This window comes from Salmo trutta, chromosome 3 (assembly GCF_901001165.1).
Source record: "Salmo trutta chromosome 3, fSalTru1.1, whole genome shotgun sequence".
In the NCBI taxonomy this organism is placed as follows: Eukaryota; Metazoa; Chordata; class Actinopteri; order Salmoniformes; family Salmonidae; genus Salmo; species Salmo trutta.
In genome coordinates this window covers 53,136,556-53,159,406 of record NC_042959.1, presented here as the reverse complement: position 1 = coordinate 53,159,406, position 22,851 = coordinate 53,136,556, and the positions used below count along the sequence as shown (strand labels likewise).

At 41.1% G+C, this 22,851-nt stretch overlaps 2 protein-coding genes and 2 long non-coding RNA genes across 5 annotated transcripts; 1 reads left to right on the top strand and 3 right to left on the bottom strand.

Annotated features, from left to right (window-relative positions):
• Positions 1 to 8,468: 8,468 nt before the first annotated feature.
• LOC115178447 (RNA-binding protein 8A) lies at positions 8,469 to 12,259 on the bottom strand. 2 transcript variants are annotated; one of them, XM_029739639.1, is made up of 6 exons: positions 12,120 to 12,259; positions 11,180 to 11,239; positions 10,968 to 11,045; positions 10,627 to 10,763; positions 9,321 to 9,457; positions 8,469 to 9,013 (listed from the first exon to the last, which is right to left on the bottom strand). In XM_029739639.1, the coding sequence occupies exons 1-6, from the start codon at positions 12,241 to 12,243 to the stop codon at positions 8,965 to 8,967; spliced, it is 585 nt and encodes a 194-aa protein (XP_029595499.1). In that variant the 5' UTR covers positions 12,244 to 12,259; the 3' UTR covers positions 8,469 to 8,964. The 2 variants fall into 2 exon arrangements, with proteins under 2 accessions (XP_029595499.1, XP_029595493.1); XM_029739633.1 differs by having other exon boundaries at positions 12,114 to 12,251.
• A 2,309-nt stretch (positions 12,260 to 14,568) lies between these two features.
• LOC115178427 (type-4 ice-structuring protein LS-12) lies at positions 14,569 to 16,280 on the top strand. The gene is made up of 4 exons (XM_029739611.1): positions 14,569 to 14,633; positions 15,013 to 15,081; positions 15,376 to 15,493; positions 15,833 to 16,280. The coding sequence occupies exons 2-4, from the start codon at positions 15,036 to 15,038 to the stop codon at positions 16,104 to 16,106; spliced, it is 438 nt and encodes a 145-aa protein (XP_029595471.1). The 5' UTR covers positions 14,569 to 14,633; positions 15,013 to 15,035; the 3' UTR covers positions 16,107 to 16,280.
• LOC115178440 (uncharacterized) lies at positions 16,146 to 18,967 on the bottom strand. The gene is made up of 2 exons (XR_003872628.1): positions 18,355 to 18,967; positions 16,146 to 17,198 (listed from the first exon to the last, which is right to left on the bottom strand). It is a non-coding gene; the product is annotated as an uncharacterized LOC115178440 (long non-coding RNA).
• Positions 18,968 to 19,085: 118 nt separating this feature from the next.
• LOC115178433 (uncharacterized) lies at positions 19,086 to 21,731 on the bottom strand. Its single transcript, XR_003872626.1, has 3 exons — positions 21,539 to 21,731; positions 21,355 to 21,424; positions 19,086 to 19,446 (listed from the first exon to the last, which is right to left on the bottom strand). It is a non-coding gene; the product is annotated as an uncharacterized LOC115178433 (long non-coding RNA).
• Between the last annotated feature and the right edge of the window lie 1,120 nt (positions 21,732 to 22,851).

The window sequence follows — 22,851 nt, the reverse complement described above, 5'->3', positions numbered from 1 at the left end:
CTACAGGATCGGGTCATCGCCTTGATGTTAGTGGAGAACGACAGGGTGTTGTCCAGGATCATGCCAAGGTTCTTAGCACTCTGGGAGGAGGACACAAGGGAGTTGTCAACCGTGATGGCGAGATCATGGAACGGGCAGTCCTTCCCCGGGAGGAAGAGCAGCTCCGTCTTGCCGAGGTTCAGCTTGAGGTGGTGATCCGTCATCCACACTGATATGTCTGCCAGACATGCAGAGATGCGATTCGCCACCTGGTTGTCAGAAGGGGGAAAGGAGAAGATTAATTGTGTGTCGTCTGCATAGCAATGATAGGAGAGACCGTGTGAGGATATGACAGAGCCAAGTGACTTGGTGTATAGCGAGAATAGGAGAGGGCCTAGAACAGAGCCCTGGGGGACACCAGTGGTGAGAGCACGTGGTGCGGAGACAGCTTCTCGCCACGCCACCTGGTAGGAGCGACCTGTCAGGTAGGACGCAATCCAAGCGTGGGCCGCGCCGGAGATGCCCAGCTCGGAGAGGGTGGAGAGGAGGATCTGATGGTTCACAGTATCAAAGGCAGCAGATAGGTCTAGAAGGATGAGAGCAGAGGAGAGAGAGTTAGCTTTAGCAGTGCGGAGAGCCTCCGTGACACAGAGAAGAGCAGTCTCAGTTGAATGCCCAGTCTTGAAACCTGACTGATTAGGATCAAGAAGGTCGTTCTGAGAGAGATAGCAGGAGAGCTCGCCAAGGACGGCACGTTCAAGAGTTTTGGAGAGAAAAGAAAGAAGGGATACTGGTCTGTAGTTGTTGACATCGGAGGGATCGAGTGTAGGTTTTTTCAGAAGGGGTGCAACTCTCGCTCTCTTGAAGACGGAAGGGACGTAGCCAGCGGTCAAGGATGAGTTGATGAGCGAGGTGAGGTAGGGGAGAAGGTCTCCGGAAATGGTCTGGAGAAGAGAGGAGGGGATAGGGTCAAGTGGGCAGGTTGTTGGGCGGCCGGCCGTCACAAGACGCGAGATTTCATCTGGAGAGAGAGGGGAGAAAGAGGTCAAAGCACAGGGTAGGGCAGTGTGAGCAGGACCAGCGGTGTCGCTTGACTTAGCAAACGAGGATCGGATGTCGTCAACCTTCTTTTCAAAATGGTTGACGAAGTCATCCGCAGTGAGGGAGGAGGGGGGGGGAGGGGGAGGAGGATTCAGGAGGGAGGAGAAGGTAGCAAAAAGCTTCCTAGGGTTAGAGGCAGATGCTTGGAATTTAGAGTGGTAGAAAGTGGCTTTAGCAGCAGAGACAGAAGAGGAAAATGTAGAGAGGAGGGAGTGAAAGGATGCGAGGTCCGCAGGGAGGCGAGTTTTCCTCCATTTCCGCTCGGCTGCCCGGAGCCCTGTTCTGTGAGCTCGCAGTGAGTCGTCGAGCCACGGAGCAGGAGGGGAGGACTGAGCCGGCCTGGAGGATAGGGGACAGAGAAAATCAAAGGATGCAGAGAGGGAGGAGAGGAGGGTTGAGGAGGCAAAATCAGGAGATAGGTTGGAGAAGGTTTGAGCAGAGGGAAGAGATGATAGGATGGAAGAGGAGAGAGTAGCAGGAGAGAGAGAGCGAAGGTTGGGACGGCGCAATACCATCCGAGTAGGGGCAGAGTGAGAAGTTTTTGATGAGAGCGAGAGGGAAAAGGATACAAGGTAGTGGTCGGAGACTTGGAGAGGAGTTGCAATGAGATTAGTGGAGGAACAGCATCTAGTAAAGATGAGGTCAAGCGTATTGCCTGCCTTGTGAGTAGGGGGGGAAGGTGAGAGGGTGAGGTCAAAAGAGGAGAGGAGTGGAAAGAAGGAGGCAGAGAGGAATGAGTCGAAGGTAGACGTGGGGAGGTTAAAGTCACCCAGAACTGTGAGAGGTGAGCCATCCTCAGGGAAGGAACTTATCAAGGCGTCAAGCTCATTGATGAACTCTCCAAGGGAACCTGGAGGGCGATAAATGATGAGGATGTTAAGCTTGAAAGGGCTGGTAACTGTGACAGCATGGAATTCAAATGAGGAGATAGACAGATGGGTCAGGGGAGAAAGAGAGAATGTCCACTTGGGAGAGATGAGGATTCCAGTGCCACCACCCCGCTGGCTCGATGCTCTAGGGGTATGCGAGAACACGTGGCCAGACGAGGAGAGAGCAGTAGGAGTAGCAGTGTTATCTGTGGTGATCCATGTTTCCGTCAGCGCCAGGAAGTCTAGGGACTGGAGGGTAGCATAGGCTGAGATGAACTCAGCCTTGTTGGCCGCAGACCGGCAGTTCCAGAGGCTGCCGGAGACCTGGAACTCCACGTGGGTCGTGCGCGCTGGGACCACCAGGTTAGAGTGGCAGCGGCCACGCGGTGTGAAGCGTTTGTATGGCCTGTGCAGAGGGGAGAGAACAGGGATAGACAGACACATAGTTGACAAGCTACAGAAGAGGCTACGCTAATACAAAGGAGATTGGAATGACAAGTGGACTACACGTCTCAAATGTTCAGAAAGTTAAGCTTACGTTGCAAAAAATCTATTGACAAAAATGACGAAAATGATACAGTACTGCTGGCTGGTGGAGTAGGCTAGCTAGCAGTGGCTGCGTTGTTGACTTTGTTTGACCGTGTAGCTGGCTAGGTGTAGCTGGCTAGGTGACCTCGATAGTTTCAGTACTACACCTTGTCATGATACAAAAGCAACTTTGTAGCTAGCAAACATAACACTAATCAAGACGTTCCTTTGTAATGTATTTTAGTTTCTACAGAGTTACTAGTTGGCTGGGTTTGGAAAAATGGCGTCGCGGGGGACGGCAATAGCTGGCTAGCTAACCTCGGTAATTACTAAACTACACAATTATCAAGCTATGACAAAGACAACTATGTAGCTAGCTAGCCAACACTGCACTAGTCAAATCGTTCCGTTGTAAAGTATTGGTATCTACAGCGCTGCTAGTCGGTAACGGTTGGCTAGCTGTTGGCTAGCTAGCTAGCAGTGGATTAATGATGACTAGGTGTGTTGACTACGTCTGGCGTCGCGGCTGGCTACTTACTAATAATTACTCTAAACTACACAATTATCTTAGATGCAAAGACAACTAAGTAGCTGGCTCACTAACACTACACTAGTCAAGTCGTTCCGTTGTAATGTAATAGATAGTGCAGCTAGTCGGTGGAAGTTGGCTGGTTGGCTAGCTAGCAGTGTTGACTAGCTAGCTAGCAGTGATGACTACGTTAGGAGGACGAAGATAGCTAACTTCGATAATTACTCTAAGCTACACGATTATCTTTGATACAAAGACGGCTATGTAGCTAGCTAAGAAAAGAAAATAATTGCTCGGATCAAACAAATCAAACCGTTGTAATGTAGTGAAGTGTAATATTACCTGTGGAGTGAAGCGTAGTGCGACTGCTTGCTCCAAACCTCTATACCCTCTACTGCATCTTGCCTATGCCGTTCGTCCATCACTCCTTCAAATATTTTTATATACATATTCTTATTCATTCCTTTACACTTGTGTGTATAAGGTTGTTGTTGTGAAATTGTTAGGTTAGACTACTTGTTAGATATTACTGCATGGTCGGAACTAGAAGCACAAGCATTTCGCTACACTCGCATTAACATCTGCTAACCATGTGTATGTGACAAATACAATTTGATTTGATTTGATTAGAAGTTGTCATCATGAATCAAGTCGACAATCTACTGGCAAATCCTTTTCAATCCTTGTCATATGAAGAGAAATAATGAAAAGAAATTATAGATAAAACGTATTGGTGCTCATCGACCATTGGACATAAACATTACACAACAAGTTGGAAATCACAAATTCAACTATGAGTGGTTTGGAAGGAATCAGTGGCTAACTGCAAGCATTGCAAAGCAATCACTAGCCTGATATTCAGGGGAGTGGGTTTGTGGTCCAAGTATGAGTTTAAGGGTCTCTTTTCCAAGCTTAAAATGATAAACATTCAACATTGGCCATGCTCTCAATCCAGCATGACTTCTGCTGCGTTCAAAACAACTAAAAACTCTGAACTGGGAAATATCCGACTTCAGTGAGTTCAAGACAACTGGGAACTTGGAAGAATATGAGCACAGACTGGGAAAATAAGTTTTCTCTGAATTGCAAGTCGGGAAATCTGTCCTCTTTCTAGAGCTCTGACCTGAAGATCACTGACGTCATCATGATTCGACCTTGTTGTCTTGAAAGCACCATAAATCCAGAGAATTCCAGAATTTGATGACAAAGTTTGATGACAAATTTTGCCCATGAAAGACCGCCACCCCACCTTCCTGTTCAAGTGAGCACAGCCGAACAAGGTGAGTCCAAACATGTATTGTGTGATGCTGCATAAATGATGTAATATGCCAGGGAGAAAAGTATACTGTAGCTATGAAAGTAATACTAAGTGTATTTTGTGTAGTAAGCTGTTAGTAGCCCTTGTGCCTCACCCTTTTCCCTTCATAACTTACTGTTCTGTTCTGACTTGTTGGTGCACATGTAGCCTATAGCCTGTTTTAGAGAAATGCCATCATTGAATATTGTAAGAGCTTTCATTGTCTGCTTAAATACCCCCTTTTATTTATCCTACGGTTCTGACTTGGTGTACAGGGAGAATACTGTAAGAACGACCCATGTTCTGAATTCTGTCGCTGTACATTTCAAAAGTGCTGATATATAGTTATATTGACTATGTCCGTACTGGCTCGCTCGCTAATGTCTTAATCGAAATTACGGATTGCCTCTTATCCGCTCGTAGTCCCCTTATGCCATAGTTTGTACATCTCAATTGTCAGTAGAAACCACATTTGTTTAAGCAAGTCAGCTATATCAGCTATGTTTTTTGAAAAGGGAGTAAATGAGGCTGAATGAACTGCTTCGTTACCAGACAAGGCTCCGCTGATAGCTAGGTGTAGCATTGGTAAGGTGTTGGGAATCTGCTGTTGGGACATCTTTATGTAGGCCCTAACAGTTTGTGGGCACCGTTTGTCACCGTTATAGTGCAATTAATGTATTTTAGTGTTATAGAGGCTTTGCTGGCATGCATCTAAAACATGATTTTTTTCCCCCCCCACTAATATTTACATGCTTTAATCGCCACTGGATGATGCATATAACTGGGGAAGGGAATAACACAATTTCTACAGTGTTGAAAGTTTCTAAGTACACAGTGGTCACCATCATTGGGAAATGGAACAAATATGGAACTACCCAGACTCTGCCTAGAGCGAGCCATCGGATCCAACTGAGCAACCAGGCAAGAAGGACCTTTGTCAGGGAGGTGACCAAGAACCCAATGACCACTCTGACAGAACTACAGAGTTCCTTGGCTGAGATGGGAGAACCTGCCAGAAGGACAACTGTCCCTACAGCACTTCATCAATCTGGGATTTATGGGAGTGGCCAGATGGAAAGCACTCCTGACAAAAAGGGTACATGACAGCACGCCAGGGGCCTAATTTATAAACCGTACATATGTGCAATATATACCCCACATACGTGCTTGCGCCAGTTTTCACGCAACCATTCTTGTTTTAGATTTTATTTTTAGAATCTAAAATGATTAAACAGCAATATTTCCCCTATTTATTTTAATTCATAACAATTGCAAAAGATATTCCTCACTTTTTCTGGCCATGATGGGTTCATATTCCCGAAGAAGCCATACAACAAATGACCATGCGCATCTCCCATTTAATTTGACCTAGTAGCCTATAAATATATAGGCTATATGTATTTCAAGTTTTGCAATATAATAGGCAGTGCGGTTTCTAATGCCGGTATACAGTCGAATTTAACAGCTGGTCTTTTACATTGAAGTAGGCCTATGTATCACGTTTCAAGTTTTTATTGTTACGTGCAGAAGTAATGTAACATATTTGACAGTACGGGCTGCAGTATTGCTGTGCCGCAGCATGTGCAATAGGAGCGCGACATCATTGCCTATTTAATGTCAGACCCTATAAAAAGGCAGGGCATATAAACCCAATAATCTATTGATAAACAAAATATTAAACAACAATTCATCTTTTGGCTGCGGTGGCCTAATGCCAATAGTTACAAATTATACAGCAAATAAAGGCCGTTATTGCCGTCATAAAATTATGAAAGGAGGCGTTTTCCAGTTTTAATGCTCGTTCACGCACGCACAGTTTTACCACAGGTCTGATTTATAAAGGAAACGTGTATGTATGGCGTGCGCCAAGTTTATGAATGTCAATATTTGTACCTGCACTGACTGGCGCAAGCAGAAATTTAAGCAACTGTTTTAAGGCCCCTGGGGACTGCAAAAGGGCAGTTGAAAGACTGAGCTCATAAGACAAATGTAACTCTCTGGCCTGAATTCAAAGTGCTATGCAGCGCTCATCACCTGTCTAACACCATCCATACCATGAAGCATGGTGGTGGCAGCACCATGCAGTGGGGATGTTTTTCAGTGGCAGGGACTAGGGGACTGATAAGGAAGGGTGCACTGAAAAACGTTTCCCTGTAAATTTAGAGCATTATGCTGGCACCACAGTTGCCAGTTTAATACTGTAATTTTGCTTTACAATATAGTTTACAGTACTATTTTCCTTACTGTAAAACATTTTACAGCATCCCTGCTGTGAATTTACAAATACAGGCAAATCCTTGATGAGAACCTGCTTCAGAGTGCAAACGACCTTAGGCTGGGGCAAAAATGTGCATTTCAACAGGACAATGACCCTAAGCATACAGCCAGAGCAACGCTGGAATGGCTAAAGAACAGTAATGTGAAAGTCCTTGAGTGGCCCATCAAAGCCTAAACTTGGTTCCCCATTGAAAATCTGTGGAAAGACTTGAAGATTGCTGTTCACCGCCACTCCCCATCTAACTTAACAGAGCTGGAGAAAATCTGCAGGGAAGAATGGGAGAAAATCCCAAAATCTTGATATACAAATCTGAGAGATACCCAAGACGACTCAAAGCTGTAGTCGCCACCAAAGGTGCTTCTACTACAAACTATTGACTCAGGGGTTCAATTAGAAAACATTTCTAAAAACATGTCTCCACTTTGTCATTATGTTGTATTGTGTGTAGATGGGTGAGAAAAAAAAATCTATTTTGAATTCAGGCTGTAACAAAATATGGAATAAATCAAGGGGTATGAGTACTTTCACAAGGCACTGTACCTGTACATTTCATTATCTTGCATAAAGGTTGACTGATTCATATACACATACTGTAGATACATCACAGGAGGCTGCTGGGGAGAACGGCTCATAATAATGGCCAAAATGGAGTAAATTGAATGACATTAAACACCTGGAAACCATATGTTTGATACCATTCCACCAATTCTGCTCCAGTAATTCCCACGAGCCCACTCCAGTCATTACCACAAGTGCCACCAACCTCTTGTGATATACTTAAGCAATAAGGCACGAGGGGGTGTTATATGGCCAATATACCACAACTAAGGGCTGTTCTTATGCACGACGCAAAGCAGAGTGCCTGGATACAGCCATTAGCCGTGGTATATTGGCCATATACCACAAACCCCTGAGGTGCCTTATTGCTATTATAAACTGGTTACCAATGTAATTAGAGCAGTAAAATTACATGTTTTGTCATACCCATGGTATATGGTCTGATATACCACAGCTGTCAGCCAATCAGCATTCAGAGCTCAAACCACCCAGTTTATAAATATTAATGCAACAATCAATGACCTACAGTTCATATAAGGAAATCAGTCAATTGAAACATTCATTAGGCCCAAGTCTATGAATTTCACATGACTGGAAATACAGATATGCATCTGTTGGTCAGATACCTTTAAAAAAAATAATAGGCCTCACAATGGGCCTCAGGACCTCGTCACGGTATATCTGTGCTTTCAAATTGCCTTTGATAAAATGTAATTGTTTGTTGTCCGTAGCTTATGTCTGCCCATACCATAACCCTACCGCCACCATTGGGCACTCTGTTCACAACATTGACATCAGCAAACACCATACATATGGTCTGCAGTTGAGGTCGGTTGGACGTACTGCCAAGTTCTCTAAAGTGACATTTGATAGAGTATATGGTAGAGAAATTAACATTCAATTATCTGGCAACAGCTCTGGTGGACATTACTGCAGTCAGCATGCCAATTGCACGCACCCTCAACTTGAGACATTGTGTGACAAAACTGCATATTTCAGTGGCCCTTTGTCCCCAGCACAAGGTACATCTGTAATGATCATGCTGTTTAATCAGCTTCTTGATATGCCACAGCTGTCAGGTGGATGGATTATCTTGGCAAAGGAGAAACACTCACTAACAGGGATGTAAACATGTGTACAACATTTGAGAGAAATAAGCTTTTTGTGCAAATTGACAATTTCAGGGATCTTTTAATTCAGATCATGAAACATGGGACCAACACTTTTACATGTTGCATTTATATTTTTGTTCAGTGTATAAAACACACACTCTCAAAATGTCACAAAAAACATTTAACATCCTAATATAAATGACCATGGCACACATGATCCACTTAAAATATTTTATTCCCATGTAATACATTTTAAAAAAGCTGCACAAATGCCCAGTTTCCCAAAAGCATTAAGAGTAAGTTCATCATTAAAACCAAGGATTCTATGGTTCTAACAATGAACTTTTGGGAAACAGGGCCCAGAACATAACCAAATGAAAAAGAATAGTGGGACCCATAAGAAGAAGAAAAAAAAAAACATACCACTACTTTAAAACAGTTTCTTTACGCAAACAAAGTTTCACTGATCATAGCGTATTTGGTGTTCTTTGTTTCAGGGGGAAAAAAGGCAGCCCTGACATTTTGCTGGAACAACTAATAATTTTGCCTCTAAAGCACACTTGTCAGGACCATTTTCAATTAAACCGATTTACCATAGAGCCATCAGTGGAATTAACGCTATTACAAAGCATAAACGTAATAAAAAAATAACCCTTTCAAGAGCAGATGACAACAGCCCTTGCTCGGAACTGGGGCTACGATATGTGAGGGAATCAACGTCGTCTCCTGTCTGGACTCCTGCTGCGTCTACGTCCACCACCCCTGTGGGGAACAGAGATTTATGACAAAGGTTTTAAAATCAACAAAACCATTTACAACACACAGGACTTCAAATGTACACACGTAAACCTACACTTTTTTAAATTCAAGTTAAGCCTCTGCACCCATTCTGTTCCCCTCTTCATATAGACCCAAACGAGTCACATCTTATACTTAAAATGTGAAATGGAGATATTCCAAGTGAAGCCCTTAGATCTGAGTTTTGCCCACTTGTTTCAAGTGTTCTCGCAGCTCCAAACCCCTACAATTACCCTCCACAGCAGAATACTGCTCACTCTACGACACTAACCTCCTCTTGCTCTTGGGTGGTCCTCTGACAAAGCCCCAGTCCACACTGATGGGCTGGCCCATCATGTCCTGGCCATTCAACCCTTCCATGGCTGCCTGGGCCTCTTTGTACGTCTCATACTCCACCAGCGCATAACCCTGTGAAAAGGATTGATGAGCAAATACGAGTCAGTGATGAAAGTCAAATAATAGCCTTAATATTACGACGATAGGGCTTCCCCTTCTTGTCGTAACGGTCGCAGGTCAATACGAGTACCTCTGAACCCAGACTAAAAAGCACAGGAAAATATACCGCAATACAGACATGGTAGGTGTCGCTGTATTCCTAATTATCCCATAACGTAAAATGGCAGATTGGTGTGATCGAAATGCAGCTGGTTCCTAATTAAAACAGGCTTTTGCGTCGCCGTGCTAGGTAGCTAATGCTAAAGCAGCCCATTGGATTCCCTGAACGTGTGATGCCTTGACGTTGAGATGAGCAGCTGCAGAAAGTGTTGCCCTGCTATAGTCCAACCACACTACTTAGTAACCAGTTAATGATTGAACAGATATTGTTGGAATGCTAATTTCAGTGGTGGAAAAAGCACTCAATTGTCATACTTGGGTAAAAGTAAAAATACCTTAATAGAAAATGACTCAAGTAAAAAAGGTCTCCCTATAAAATACTACTTAAGTAAAAGTATCTTGTTTTAAATGTACACTGGTGGGAAAAAAAGGTACTCAATTGTCATACATAGTGTAAAAGTAAATGCTATACATCAAACTCCTTACCAAGCTGCACAATTATTTAGTTTTTTGCAGACAGTCAGGGGCACACTCCAACACTCAGACTTCATTTACAAATGCAGTATTTGTGTTTAGTGAGTTCGCCAGATCAGAGCCAGTAAGGATGACAACGCGTTATTATTGATAGCTGCGTGAATTGGATCATAATTCTGTCCCGCTTGAGCATTCAAAATGTAACAAATACTTTTTGGTGTCAGGGAAAATGGGTGTAGAAAGTACATATTTTCATTAAGAATGTAGTGGAATAAAAGTTGTCAAAAATATAAATAGACAACCCCAAAATATATTTTACACCACCACATAATTTTAATGTCTGCTCAGCTGTAGTCACAAAACTCCCATTGTCATTTGTCCATGTCCAGTGTATTGTTGCCATCTTGTGGCTTAAAAGAGCATAGCACAACAAATTACACAATTATGAAACGTAGAATATTAGCCAGGCAAATGAATCCTGTCAAAACTGGCCAAGCAACAAATCCTAATTTAAAATGTGCTGTGTAGAAATGGGAATTCGGCCTAACCTTGAGGTAACCTGTTCTTCGGTCCAGGTTCAGGTGTAGGTTCTTGATCTCTCCAAACTCTGCAAACTTGTCGTGGATGTCCTCCTCAGTGGCCTCTTCATGTACCCCAGTCACGAAAAGGATCCAACCCTCCACAGCTGAGAGAATCAAAAGACAAACATGTCTGTGTTAAATAATTGCTTCTATGGTTAACTATGGCTACCACCTGCTATAACACAATATTTAAATTAAACTCGTATTGGAATGAGCATTTGAAACTTGGACGATGTACAAAACCACAGTTTGAAATCAACACCCCATTCAGAAGTGACTGTCCACCCTAGGTTCATCATGGCACTTACATCTCTGAGGACCTGGCTCGTCTCCATCCTGCTCCACGGTATCATAGTCCTCTCTCACTCTGGACCTCGCTCCCTCCTCTAGCACAGCAGAGAACAAAGGGAAGAAATTGCATCATGCATCCCATCTAAAACAATTGTACACTGTCCATACACTATTGAAAAATTGGAGAAGCAGAATACAGCCAGGTTAGGAGTCAGAACTGCTAACTCACCTGAACCAAAACCTCGTCCCTTTCTCCTCTTTGCCTTCTCTTTTAACTTGTGGATGCTGTCTGGGGAATGAAGACATTACAGAAACACATTAGTGAACTGAAAGTGAGAACTACTGACTTACCTAGAGTATAACTAATTAATAGCCTAACGCGTTAGTTAAAGACAGCTAGCTACAGTAACTCGAAATAAAAAAAATTATAATAGCTAACGTTAGTTGACAAGTTATTACCTTGACCTCACGGTTTACAAACAAATGAATTAGCTAGCTTGGTGTAGTAACGTTTGCTAAAGTAGATTGGTCACATACATTGAAAGGGTGTTAGGTAACGTTATTAACAGTAGTTATGATACGTTAATCTTTGGATTGGTGTAGCTAGTAGTAAATTAGCTAAACTAGTAATCTAGCTAACTAACGTTAACTTTCTAACGTTCGTTAGCTCACACGCTAATCGCCATCAGTTTACAATAGTCGACACAAGAAAGGCTGATTATGTAATTAGCAAATTGCGAGTTATTAACATTGACCTCACAGTTTCCAAACAAATGTACTGTCTACATAGCCACCTTGGTGTTAGTTACGTTAGCCAGATAGCCTGCTAACGCGTTAGCTCACAACCTAATCGCCATCTTTTAACAATGCCAAACAAAACCGCCTTTCATTTCCTTTTACTCGTAACTCGAAGTGGCAACTATACATATTCGCTAGCTAACACCTATTTTCTAAACGAAATAGGCACAATTCAAAGTTATTACCAACAATACATTAATCAACTAGCATGTTTGAATGGCTGCAAGGCCCAACAGGCAACACGCATCCACGATTTGCGGATCCTATTGACTCAGTTAGCCGAAAATTCCCAAAATACGCACTTTTAGCGAGTGCATAGTAAGCAACAAAAAAAAAACACAGAACTATTGTTTCATAAATTTTACCATCACCATCCTCATCCATAGCAAAGTCCTCGCCTCCCGCTTCATGAAGATCTAGTACGTCAGCCATGTTGTTAGCTCCTGTTTTTGCGCTGATGCGCGTGAATGTTGATGATATCCGGGAAGTATCCATGCCTGGTGTGTATTCATTAGTTGGATTCCGATTTCAAAACGTTTCGTCTGTTGGTAAACGTTTTGCAGCGGAATCCGACTAATGAATATACCCCTGTTATCAGAAACGGTATAGAAAGACTATAAATAGAATCCAATATATATTTAGAAATGTGAAATCATGAAAACTGAATGAATACATTAATACATGGTCCCACTGAATTATTTGTGTCAGTTAGTTTATATTTATTAGTTGAATTTCATAGATGTAAATGTCAGGTAGCCTAGCGGTTAAGATCATAGGGCCAGCAGTAACCGAGCTGACAAGCTGAAAAATATGTCGATGTGCCCTTGAGCAAGGCATTTAACCCTAATTACTCCTGTAAGTCGCACTGGATAAGAGCATCTGCTGAATGACTTAAATGTAAATGCTTTGACATGTAGGCCGGACCAGGGACAGCACAGCACACATCACAACACCTTGGGAAAAGGTCAGCAAAAAAATTCAAAATAACCTAGAGAGAGAGATCTTCCTCAACAAAATAGGCTGTGCCTTTCTGTAAGAAAGTTGATGAAACTACCAATCTCAGCACAATCTTTTCCCATCAGCCTACGCAGTGACTGCTGTCTTTTCTTTGCCTGCACTGTGCAGAATTTGCTAAACATTGCATTCCCTTAAGTGAATCATAAACTTCATACAAAGAAAGATGCAGAGATTGAAAAATAATGAAAGAACTTGGAAATACAAAAATGACTTTATCCACGAGTTGGAGGAGGGTGATATTTATGACAAATTGTTCAGTCAACATCTTGGGCACATGTGAACTATTTCACACTGGGATCTCTGGTCCAGCCAATCTAATTTCCTGAGATAATTGCATTGCTTGGAGAGATGCAAAATAATGAATGAAGTCATATTACATTTTTTAATGATGGTTCTTTCTATTCATATTCATTCGTGCAATGTGCAGTTTATATACAGTATATCTTATGTATTTCCAATGTGTTACATTTAAGATCATCTTTATATCAAAGAGGATCATTCTTGCTGTATGTATGAATGATAATATGTGTCATCATTACCTTAGATTACCCAGTAGAGAAAGATAATCCAACAGTACAGAAAAATCGGGACGTTGTCCACGTTAAACTATAGCATGCGACTATCGGAGCACATACCAATATCTCTGTTCTCAATCTATCAACTAAACAGGAAATGTTTGATCTTTTGCTGACTCCAACTGACCTAAACCAAACCATAAAACAATGCAATTCCCATTAGTTTCACATTATAACCTAAATAGATGTCCTCTGGAATAGCAAGTTCATATACAAACAATGTATCTACCATTCCTCTGATGTGATGGGTTTATCTGAGGCCCTCTGTTTCTGCCTGGAACTGTAACAGTGGTAATGTGCAGTGAGGCAATCGCTGATAGACAGATATTACTGTTCTAAGGGTTGTCCGACCTGGAAAGTAGAAAAGGCATTATCAGTCATGTTACTATAAGTATTTTTCTAAGAAATGTGTGTTTAATGGCTGTTCAATAAAGACTAGCTATTCAGGAAGTTATTTGAATTGAAAATCCCCAAAACCTTTGACATAAATAGCATCCCCTTTTCAGATTATTGAGAACTCATTGACAACAGATGCCCTTTTTCAATTATTGAATTAATATTTCAGTTTACTGGTATCAGCCAGACTAGAACTTACTGCCTTCAATTCGAATGGACCTCGACCCTGGTTAACACACACACTACCAAGCTTCTCTCATTTGTGTTGCTGGGAGTTACTGCCCCAAAATCAATGTTATTTTTCTATAAAAATGCTAGCTCTGCCAATCATTTAGAAAACGAGTTGATAAAACCTCAAAACATTGGAAACAAATGAATGAGGGGGGAAAACAAAATGGTGCAACTTCCAACTGCCATATAGTTGAACCCAAATTAAAAGAGGAGGGTAACCTAAAATGCATAACTAAATAATTTTTAAAAAATGGGCATCTTTACATTTTTTTACAAAAATTAGTCAAGAAAGAACTAATCTATTAATGATTGCACAAGAACTAATCTATTAATGATACGGCTGCACAATGAAGGGATGACGGGATAGGTTGGATTGAATGCCACTTTTTTATTCAATCAGTATTATGTGTTTTAACTGTGGTGCAAGCACCTTATCTCGAACCCAATCAATACACACATTTGGACTTTGTGTCATTATTGTGACAGGCAACACATCAAGGTTCATCAGCCAACACCACACATTTGCACATTCCACCTCAGGTCCCTCCCTTACATGTAGTAGCCAATAAGATTTGGGCCAGGCCTCTTTTTTTCCAGCAGGAGCTATAAAACCCCTTGGCCCCAGACACAAGGTACCGTTAGGTCCAAGAAACCCCAGAAGTAAAGGTAAGTCTTCCATGGTTTTCTCTGTCTGATCCCAATGTCTCAGTATATTGGTTTAACACTTAAAGTTAAGCCTCATATTTATTGTGTGTATACAGAGTGTTGAGTGTGTCTTTTTGTTAGTAGTAGCCTCAAGAGAGATACATCTAAGTACTGTAATGTTTTCATTATGACTACATGGCTAAATATGATACCAATTGATACCAATTCTACTGAGATCTTAATGTGGTCAGTTTTATCACGTTTACCTGGTTTCACCTAGGATAAGTGCATCTTCTGAAAGTGAATAGAATATCTTTCAGTGTCAATTGCCATGTAGTGTACAATGTTGCATCTGAAACTCCCTGTTGTCATCCTAATCCTCATGTCTCCTCTCCTGTAGATCCACCTTGCCCATCAGCAATCATGAAATTCTCTATCGTCGCCGCCCTTGTTGTTGTGCTGGCCATTGGTAAGAATTCATTACATAAATTGTTCCGCAATAAAGACAAATCTTTGACTTTCTATCGTATCTGCATTTATACCTAATACGACTCATGAATAGTAATTGAGTAACGCCTAACTGCTAAACAAGGTAATTCAGAGGATAAATATGTATTTGAAAATCAAGCCCTTCACTCTTCTGCTCATCTATAACCTCTTTAATCATAACTACATCCATCCTTGTTTTCTGAGTGAACACAATACTGTGTGTGTAGTGAGTGTGTGTGTAACTAAGTGTGTTTTCTGTGTGTGTATATGACAGGCTGTGAGTCCAGTTCCTTGGTGAAGCGTGACATCCCTGCTGAGATCGAGACTCTCACCAAGTACTTCCAGGACGCCATCGAGAAAGTGAAGTCTCATGAGCTGATCAGCCAGGCTCAGTACGTCACTGACCACCACACTCTTCCAATAGAATAGAATATAATAGAATACTTCTCTTGAGGGAGGATTTTATTTCCGATCAACAAAATAAGTACCATCAACTCTGTATGGAGTTGAATCTCTTCACGTTTAAGATATCAAGTCATTCTAAATAATCACTCATTCAAATTGTTACTATTCATTTTATTTATTCGTAACATTGTACTTGACAGGGATATTACCTTTAAAACATGTCTGTTTTCACATCAGTACCATAGAGTCGGCTTTAAAGCTAGCTTGCTCCCCAGAGCCTACAGCTGTTGGAAAACGGCTCTCTAAGTGTGTCTCTCTACCCATAGGGGTTACCTGGAGGAGGGTAAGACTCAAATCACGCCCCTGACCGACAAGATCCAGGAGCATGCTGAGAAGATCCAGGAGCAGATGAAATCCTTTGTCAGTGACATCGAGAAGCAAGTGCGTCCCATGGCTGATAACCTGCAGGCCCAATTCATGCCTCTGGTCGACAAGATGCAGGCCCAGTTCAAGCCTCTGGCTGATGACTTGCAGGCCCAGATGGAGCAGCTCTTCCAGACCGTGGTTGACCAAACCAAGGCTCTCCTCCCCCCACAGTAAAGCTAACGTAACATCCCCATAGCTTGGGCTCACTTTTGGTTCAGCCCAGACCATAGAAAGGAAAAACCATCTCCCCTCTGTCTGTTTCACCTGTGTCAAGTCTACCTCACTCCTTCTCTTGACATCATCTTGAAATGATGCTGAAATTTCACCAATAAAGGGCTTGAAAGGTGACCATTTTGTCTGTGATTGTTTTCTCTATGGTTCACATGGGCACATTGCAGATTAAATGAATGCACTGTGTACTGCTGTGTAATTTATTGAAGGTTAAAGGTCAAATTATGGGGTTGAAATTAGATACATTTCTGGGTGGAATTTGATGGGAAGTGCTTATTGAAGTGCAAGTCAATATTTGTTTTTGATATACTGACCTTTGGGCCACTCTATCATATAGCCTATAAGCAGAGTTGGGTAGGTTACTTACTAAATATAATCCGTTACAGTTACTAGTTACCTGTCCAAAATTGTAATCAGTAATTTTGGATTACCCATACTCAGTAATGTAATCGTATTACTTTTCCCTTAAGAGGCATTAGAAGACAAAAACTATCCATGAAACGCATTTGGTGTGTCATCATTGTGGTCTCTGATTCATGGACAGACTCGCTCAGGTGGAACAAGCTAAATTAGCCTTTTTTCAAGGCTGAATTGAATGTCATTGAGAACAGTAAAAGGGTCAATGTATTTTTTTTCCGCAAGCAAGTGTTCCAAGGAGTAATCATCTAGTTTTTCAAACGTATCTGTAATCTGATTGTACAACTTTAGCTGGAACTTCTTTTTTTTGTAATCAGATAACATGTACATAATTACATGCAATCAGTTTCTCCCCAACCCTGTCTATGAGCCCGAGTTGTTGATATTCTTAAATAGTCATTTGTATTGGATGGAGCTTAGCATCAGCTTCATTAAGATTGTTATATTAAGATATATTAATGTCATTGACAGTGACCTAGGCCTACTACACACAGTCATTAATGCATAGAATGTCCAAAAGATGACAATGAGAATCTGATCTGATTGACGAGATAAATGGCGAGATAGTGTTGCTTGCTTGTTCTTTGTCTTGATGATACCGTAGTTCTGTTGAATTGCCTGGGCAATAGGGACATGCAGGGAATACAAAGTGCATAGAAAAAGAAAAGGTTACAAAAACTCAGAAAAAGGCACTAATATATAGTCACGGTTACAGATTTAGTAGGCTATAACTGATTTACACTGTGGACAGGGATTTGAGCTAAGCCCCTCGATGTCGCGGAAACCATCATCTGTGATCTGATCCATGCACTCACGGCAGAAGTGGTGACCGCATGGATGGCGCCAAAGTCTCCAGTGTCGTATGAGACCGCAACGCTGACAGTCGCGCCAGCACGATTGTGCATCTGACATGACATGAGTGACTTAGCCCACCACGTAACCGAAGGGGGGCAAAATAGTAATATATACAGTATATTTTGATAGTGCAATTCATAGGCTTTATCATCATCACGACATCACCGTTACATTCTTAAACCCTAATCATACAGAGCTCGACAGTTTGTAGTCCTAAAAACCGGAAATAATTTACCTCTTGTTTCGTTCAGACATTACTATGGGCAAAATTTATGGGGAAAGAATAGAGTTTTGGAATAAACGGCGAAAATAAGGTCTGAGGTTAAAACAGTTTTATGAGATCTTATACGTTTTGTTCTATGAGGTGTCAGTCAGTTAACATGAACTTAATGAATTACAAAGTCTTTAAGTGCGTTATGTTTTTTTAAGTTACATAAATGCTTAAAAATGAACAAAAAGTGATGTTAGCTGATGAAGATTATCTCATACAACAAAAATGTATAAGATCTCCTAAGCCTGTGTTTACCGCAGACTTTATTTTCGTGTTTATCCAAAAACCCTCCAAAAACCATTCATTTTCACATAGGCTTTGTTCAATGAACCATGGCAGAGTTAGTGCCTACAAAAAAACGTCATCACTATTGCTCTCTATATCACCACCACCACCATCTTCTTCTTCATCATCGTAGTCATCAAAAAAAGGCTGTTCCTTTCAACCAATCAGTGTGCCCGAATGGACATTTGGGACGTTGACCCTTCCCACTTCAGGTAGACTAGACACTAGACTAGACTGTTGGCTTCAACTTCATCATCATTGATATAATAACCTAAATAAAAATGAATTGCAGTTTTAGATGGAAAGTTTATTGATGTTTTGACAGACCTAAATTTACCTAATTTAAATTTGGTGTAGGCCTACCTGTCTTTCGAATTTTGTCCTCTCAATTGGCAACAAGGGAAGATGGAAAACATCCCTCTCCAAAATCTCTGCAGTCCCTTCCATACTCTCATTGCTTTGGAAAGTCAATGGAAAAGGGTGAACAGGTCTGAAACTGAATGAGACAAAGAGTTAAGGAATGAGGCAGTGGTGTTTGCTCAGCATAGGCTACAGCTTCCCAGATATTGTAACTTGAATATAGGCCTGCCTACCTACAGATATCTCCATTTTAAATAGCAACAAAACGACTCTACATCCTAATGGAGAGAAAGTTGCAATCTGGAGAATGTTGTACATCCTTTAAAAATAAGTATACGCATGTTTATATAGAACCTGCATATTACGGCTTTTTGTCTCAAAGCAATGAGGTAGACCATGACTTGTTGTCAATTTTGACATATAACAACAAAATCACTAGTCTTCCACACAGCTATGGACCCTTAAGATGAAAGGCTGCATGCTTTATTGGTTTTAGAAAATGAAACTCACATAGAGGCACATTGTGTGTGCTGTAGCAACCCAAAGAATCAAATAATCATTCATCAAGTCAATGTTGAGTCTGATTTGGGAATGTGTGTACTTCCTCTACTCTCATTATTAGCACGATGGCAGGGCATCTAAGTGTAAACAATAAGCAGGCGTATAGCCCTCTTGAATACACTATGCTCATTGATTTGATAGCACGATCTCATCTAGCTTCACTTTACTTTACCCTTGCCTATTCAGTTGCCAGGCTACAAGATGTACTCAAGGTGGCCTCCTTTAGCTAATGTTTAAAGGACTGAAGGATATTTTCAGGGAACCTCAGTCTCCTTCCAGCTGAACTAATCTCTATACATCACAACAGCCTTCAGACCTTCAGGCTGAAGGCTAAAGGCATTTGAAAGAGGTAATGCCAGTTCTAGGTGACCTTCTCCTTGTAATAGAATATTTAATGAAGACAACTTATTAAGTGCCCTTACTTGCAATCAAAGAAACACATGACATAAAGTTTTTAAAAAAATCACATTTAAGTTTTATACCTCTGCTCATTTTGATAGGCCAGATGTCTTGCCAGTTCTGCAACGTTGCGTGCTTGAAGTATGCATAAAACAAAACAAAACAAAATATATGAACCATTTAAACCTGATTCCAATCTCGACTATGGGGTAACCAGGGATTGCCTCTGAGCTGTTTTTATAACATATTTCCACCATATGTCTGTCAGACCTCTGTACTCATAACAAACGTATCAGTCAACATCAGATGTCAGTGTATGACAAATGATCTAGCGACCACTGTTACGAAGCAGCAGCAGCAGTACAGATGCTTATCAGACCATTAACTAATGACCGCATGTCTCATCGCATGTCTTTTCATAAACTCCTAGAACATTTTATAACTGCTCAATACATTTGGTAACACAGGCTTCATATCAGAGGGTTATGAAGGCATGTGAAGGACATGAGGCTTAACAGATGCTATTTTCATAGTGTTAAAGAGACCGTTGGTGGGAGTTCCTTGTTCGACAGCCTCTCACACCCTGGGGTGGTAGTGGAAGGACAAGGCCAGGGTGATGTAGATGGGCACACCAGCTGGATGGAGAGCCAGTAATAAGCCCCAGAGATAACTGGGTATCTGGGAACACCGTGTGCCACAAAGGTTGGCACATGCAGTTATCGCCATGTAGTTAGGCATAGAGAGAACCCCTGAAGATAAAGTGTCTTTGAGGTTCCCTTTGTGTTTTTTTTAAAAGTGTGTTATCTGTTTCAATAACGTGTGCATAAAGTTGGATTTGATTTGTACTTATGAGCTCCATTTAATTTTTTTTATACTGGAAAAATAGACATGAATAGCATAACAAAAGCAAATTGTCATGTTTGTGCATGATGTGATGATCAATCCATTTATTTATCTATGTTCTATCAATTGTTAATAACCATTAGAATCACAACAAAAAATGTTTTCCCTTAACTGTTGATGTTGCCCACTGAATATGGGGAACATCAAGGTAGTATGTAGTATGTACATACTGTATTATTCCGAGGGGGTTTTCTCTGTTACTGTAGGCTGGTGAGTGATTTGGGAAAAGACTCCTTGCGGTGCCACATCAATTTCCAGAATGTCGAGGTTATTTGTAATCACGCAACTGACCAAATTACGCAATATTTTAGTTCTGGGTTAACCGAGATAAATGTTTTTGACATCTGAAGTATGTTTGCGAGGTATGAAATATTGTGTGACATATCTAGCTGGCATGTGGCCATTATGTTACTGTTTGGACTCCTATAACACATGTATTGATATTAACACATTAGACACATGTAGTTAATGCCTAAAAACTAATTCAGCTATCTCAAAGTTATTGCCTATTCTATACTGGCATAGGCTGTAATCTAATGCATATTCTCCTCTGCATATTAAAGGATATACTGCATGTGCATTATATTTATAGGGGTTTCCATCATATGTACAGGTCCTGTATGGTTAGTTGAGTAACTCAATTGTTGCAGATATGACAGGAAACACATTTAAAATCAATGTTCCACAGTTTGAGCCTGTATAACATAATAAATAGATTGCACTACACAAGGAGTGTTGTGTGTGTGTGTGTGTGTGTGTGCCTTTGATAACATGCTCTGTGTGTCTATAATCTTTAGGAAAAAAATATATTGTATGCCCATGTTGTCCATGCACTCTTCCTTAAATCAAGGAGAGCTAGTTAGACATGCAGATTTCTTTTTAATCTAACAAATCAGATGAGTACGAGCTGAAGGATACTAGATAACCCAGGAGCATAAAGTGTATAGAGACGTATGGCACTGGCTCAGAGACAAACCATCATTGACTTTGATTATGCAGATAAAAAAGAGCAGGTTAACATGATCAAATGTACCATTTAAAATCATGACATGTCAAGATCACAAATCATACATACATCCGTACGCACCCACATAATGACAGGACTACTTTCTGCCCATTAGCAAAATGGAAGGTACTCACCATGTTTCAATTTAGGCACATAGAAGGGTCATCCAGAAGGGCTTGAACTGCGCGTGGAAAATGGCGAACCCTGACAGAAAAGAAACGGTGGCCTATTATGGGAACCTGAAAGCACTTAAGGATTTAACAAAAATGTGAGAAAAGAGAGGAAAATAAGAAAGCGCTACATGGAAACCACACTTACAGATGGTTTTGGGCTGAAAAAAGTGGGGCCAATCCAATATCTACAGTTCCAAATGCCTTGTCTTTAAGAAGAGTGCTGTATGCTTTGGTGTCTGAGGAGTAAGGACACAGACTGTCTCAATGGGCAGTGGGGAATACTGATGGATATGTTTTTGCTGGCATGGGTTATGTTTTTTACTCAAAGCTGACAGACAGACAACCCCCATGCACACAGGTGCTAGCCTATTCAAGGGAATTGTGTAAAAATGACGTCACTGAAAATCTGATCTGGAAGCCTTTCAACATAAAAGTCCTGCCTTCCACTTTGAGCTGCTCTACAGTACATTCTTTTTTCTTTTGTTTCTTTCTTTTTCTTTCTTACTTTCTTTCTTTCATTCTTGTGTCCTTACAGAATAATGTAATGCAGTACTATACAGTACACATGTAGCAGCAGCATATATTCACACGTATATAGTCACCGTACAAAAAAAACCAGAATATTTGTTTTCACAAAAGTTGCCATTTTCTATGAATTTCTTCAAAAACAAATGAAATATATTTTCCCCAAATGTCTGATGTTCCTGTTTTTATGTTCCTGTTTTTATGTCCCTGTCTCTCCAAGGCTGAAATATCACTTTGTGAAATTATAGAACAATTTGGAAAAGTAGACACAGGCAGTCAGCAATATAGAAATAGAATGGATAGAATGGGCATGGAAGCTCTAACCCTGGTAAACTCAAGGGTACACTCAAAATGGCTGCCTGCTATTGTGATGCAATAATTTCCATGGTAATTTGGAATGTTCTATCTGATGCTGGATTGCCATAGTAATCTAGAATGTTCATTTAAATGATGCTAACTGATGTGGTTCACGCATTGGAATGTATTTGTTGTAATGTCAGTTGAGTTGACTCAACAAATCACCGCACAGATTGAAGGGTACACTTCCTGCTATTACTTCCTGGCATGGGTCTAGGTTGAAGATGACAAAGGTTAAGACAAGATGGTTACAATATCCCTTTGCAACAATGGGGCCAGCTACTGTATGCTAGTGAAGAACAGCTCTGGTAGCCTAGCGGTTAGAGCGTTGGGCCAGTAACCGAAAGGTCGCTGGTTTGGATTTCCCAAGCCACATTGAGAAAAATCTGTTAATGTGCCCTTGAGCAAGGCATTTAACCCTAGTTTGGTCCAAGTGTGCCATACTACTATGGCTAAAACTGTCAAATAAAATCATAACTTGTCCACTAACCTTTTATCTTCAAACTAAGCATGGGTACACTCAAAACGGATGCCAGTCCCCCCGTTATGCCATCACTGACTTGAATAGGGACGTCC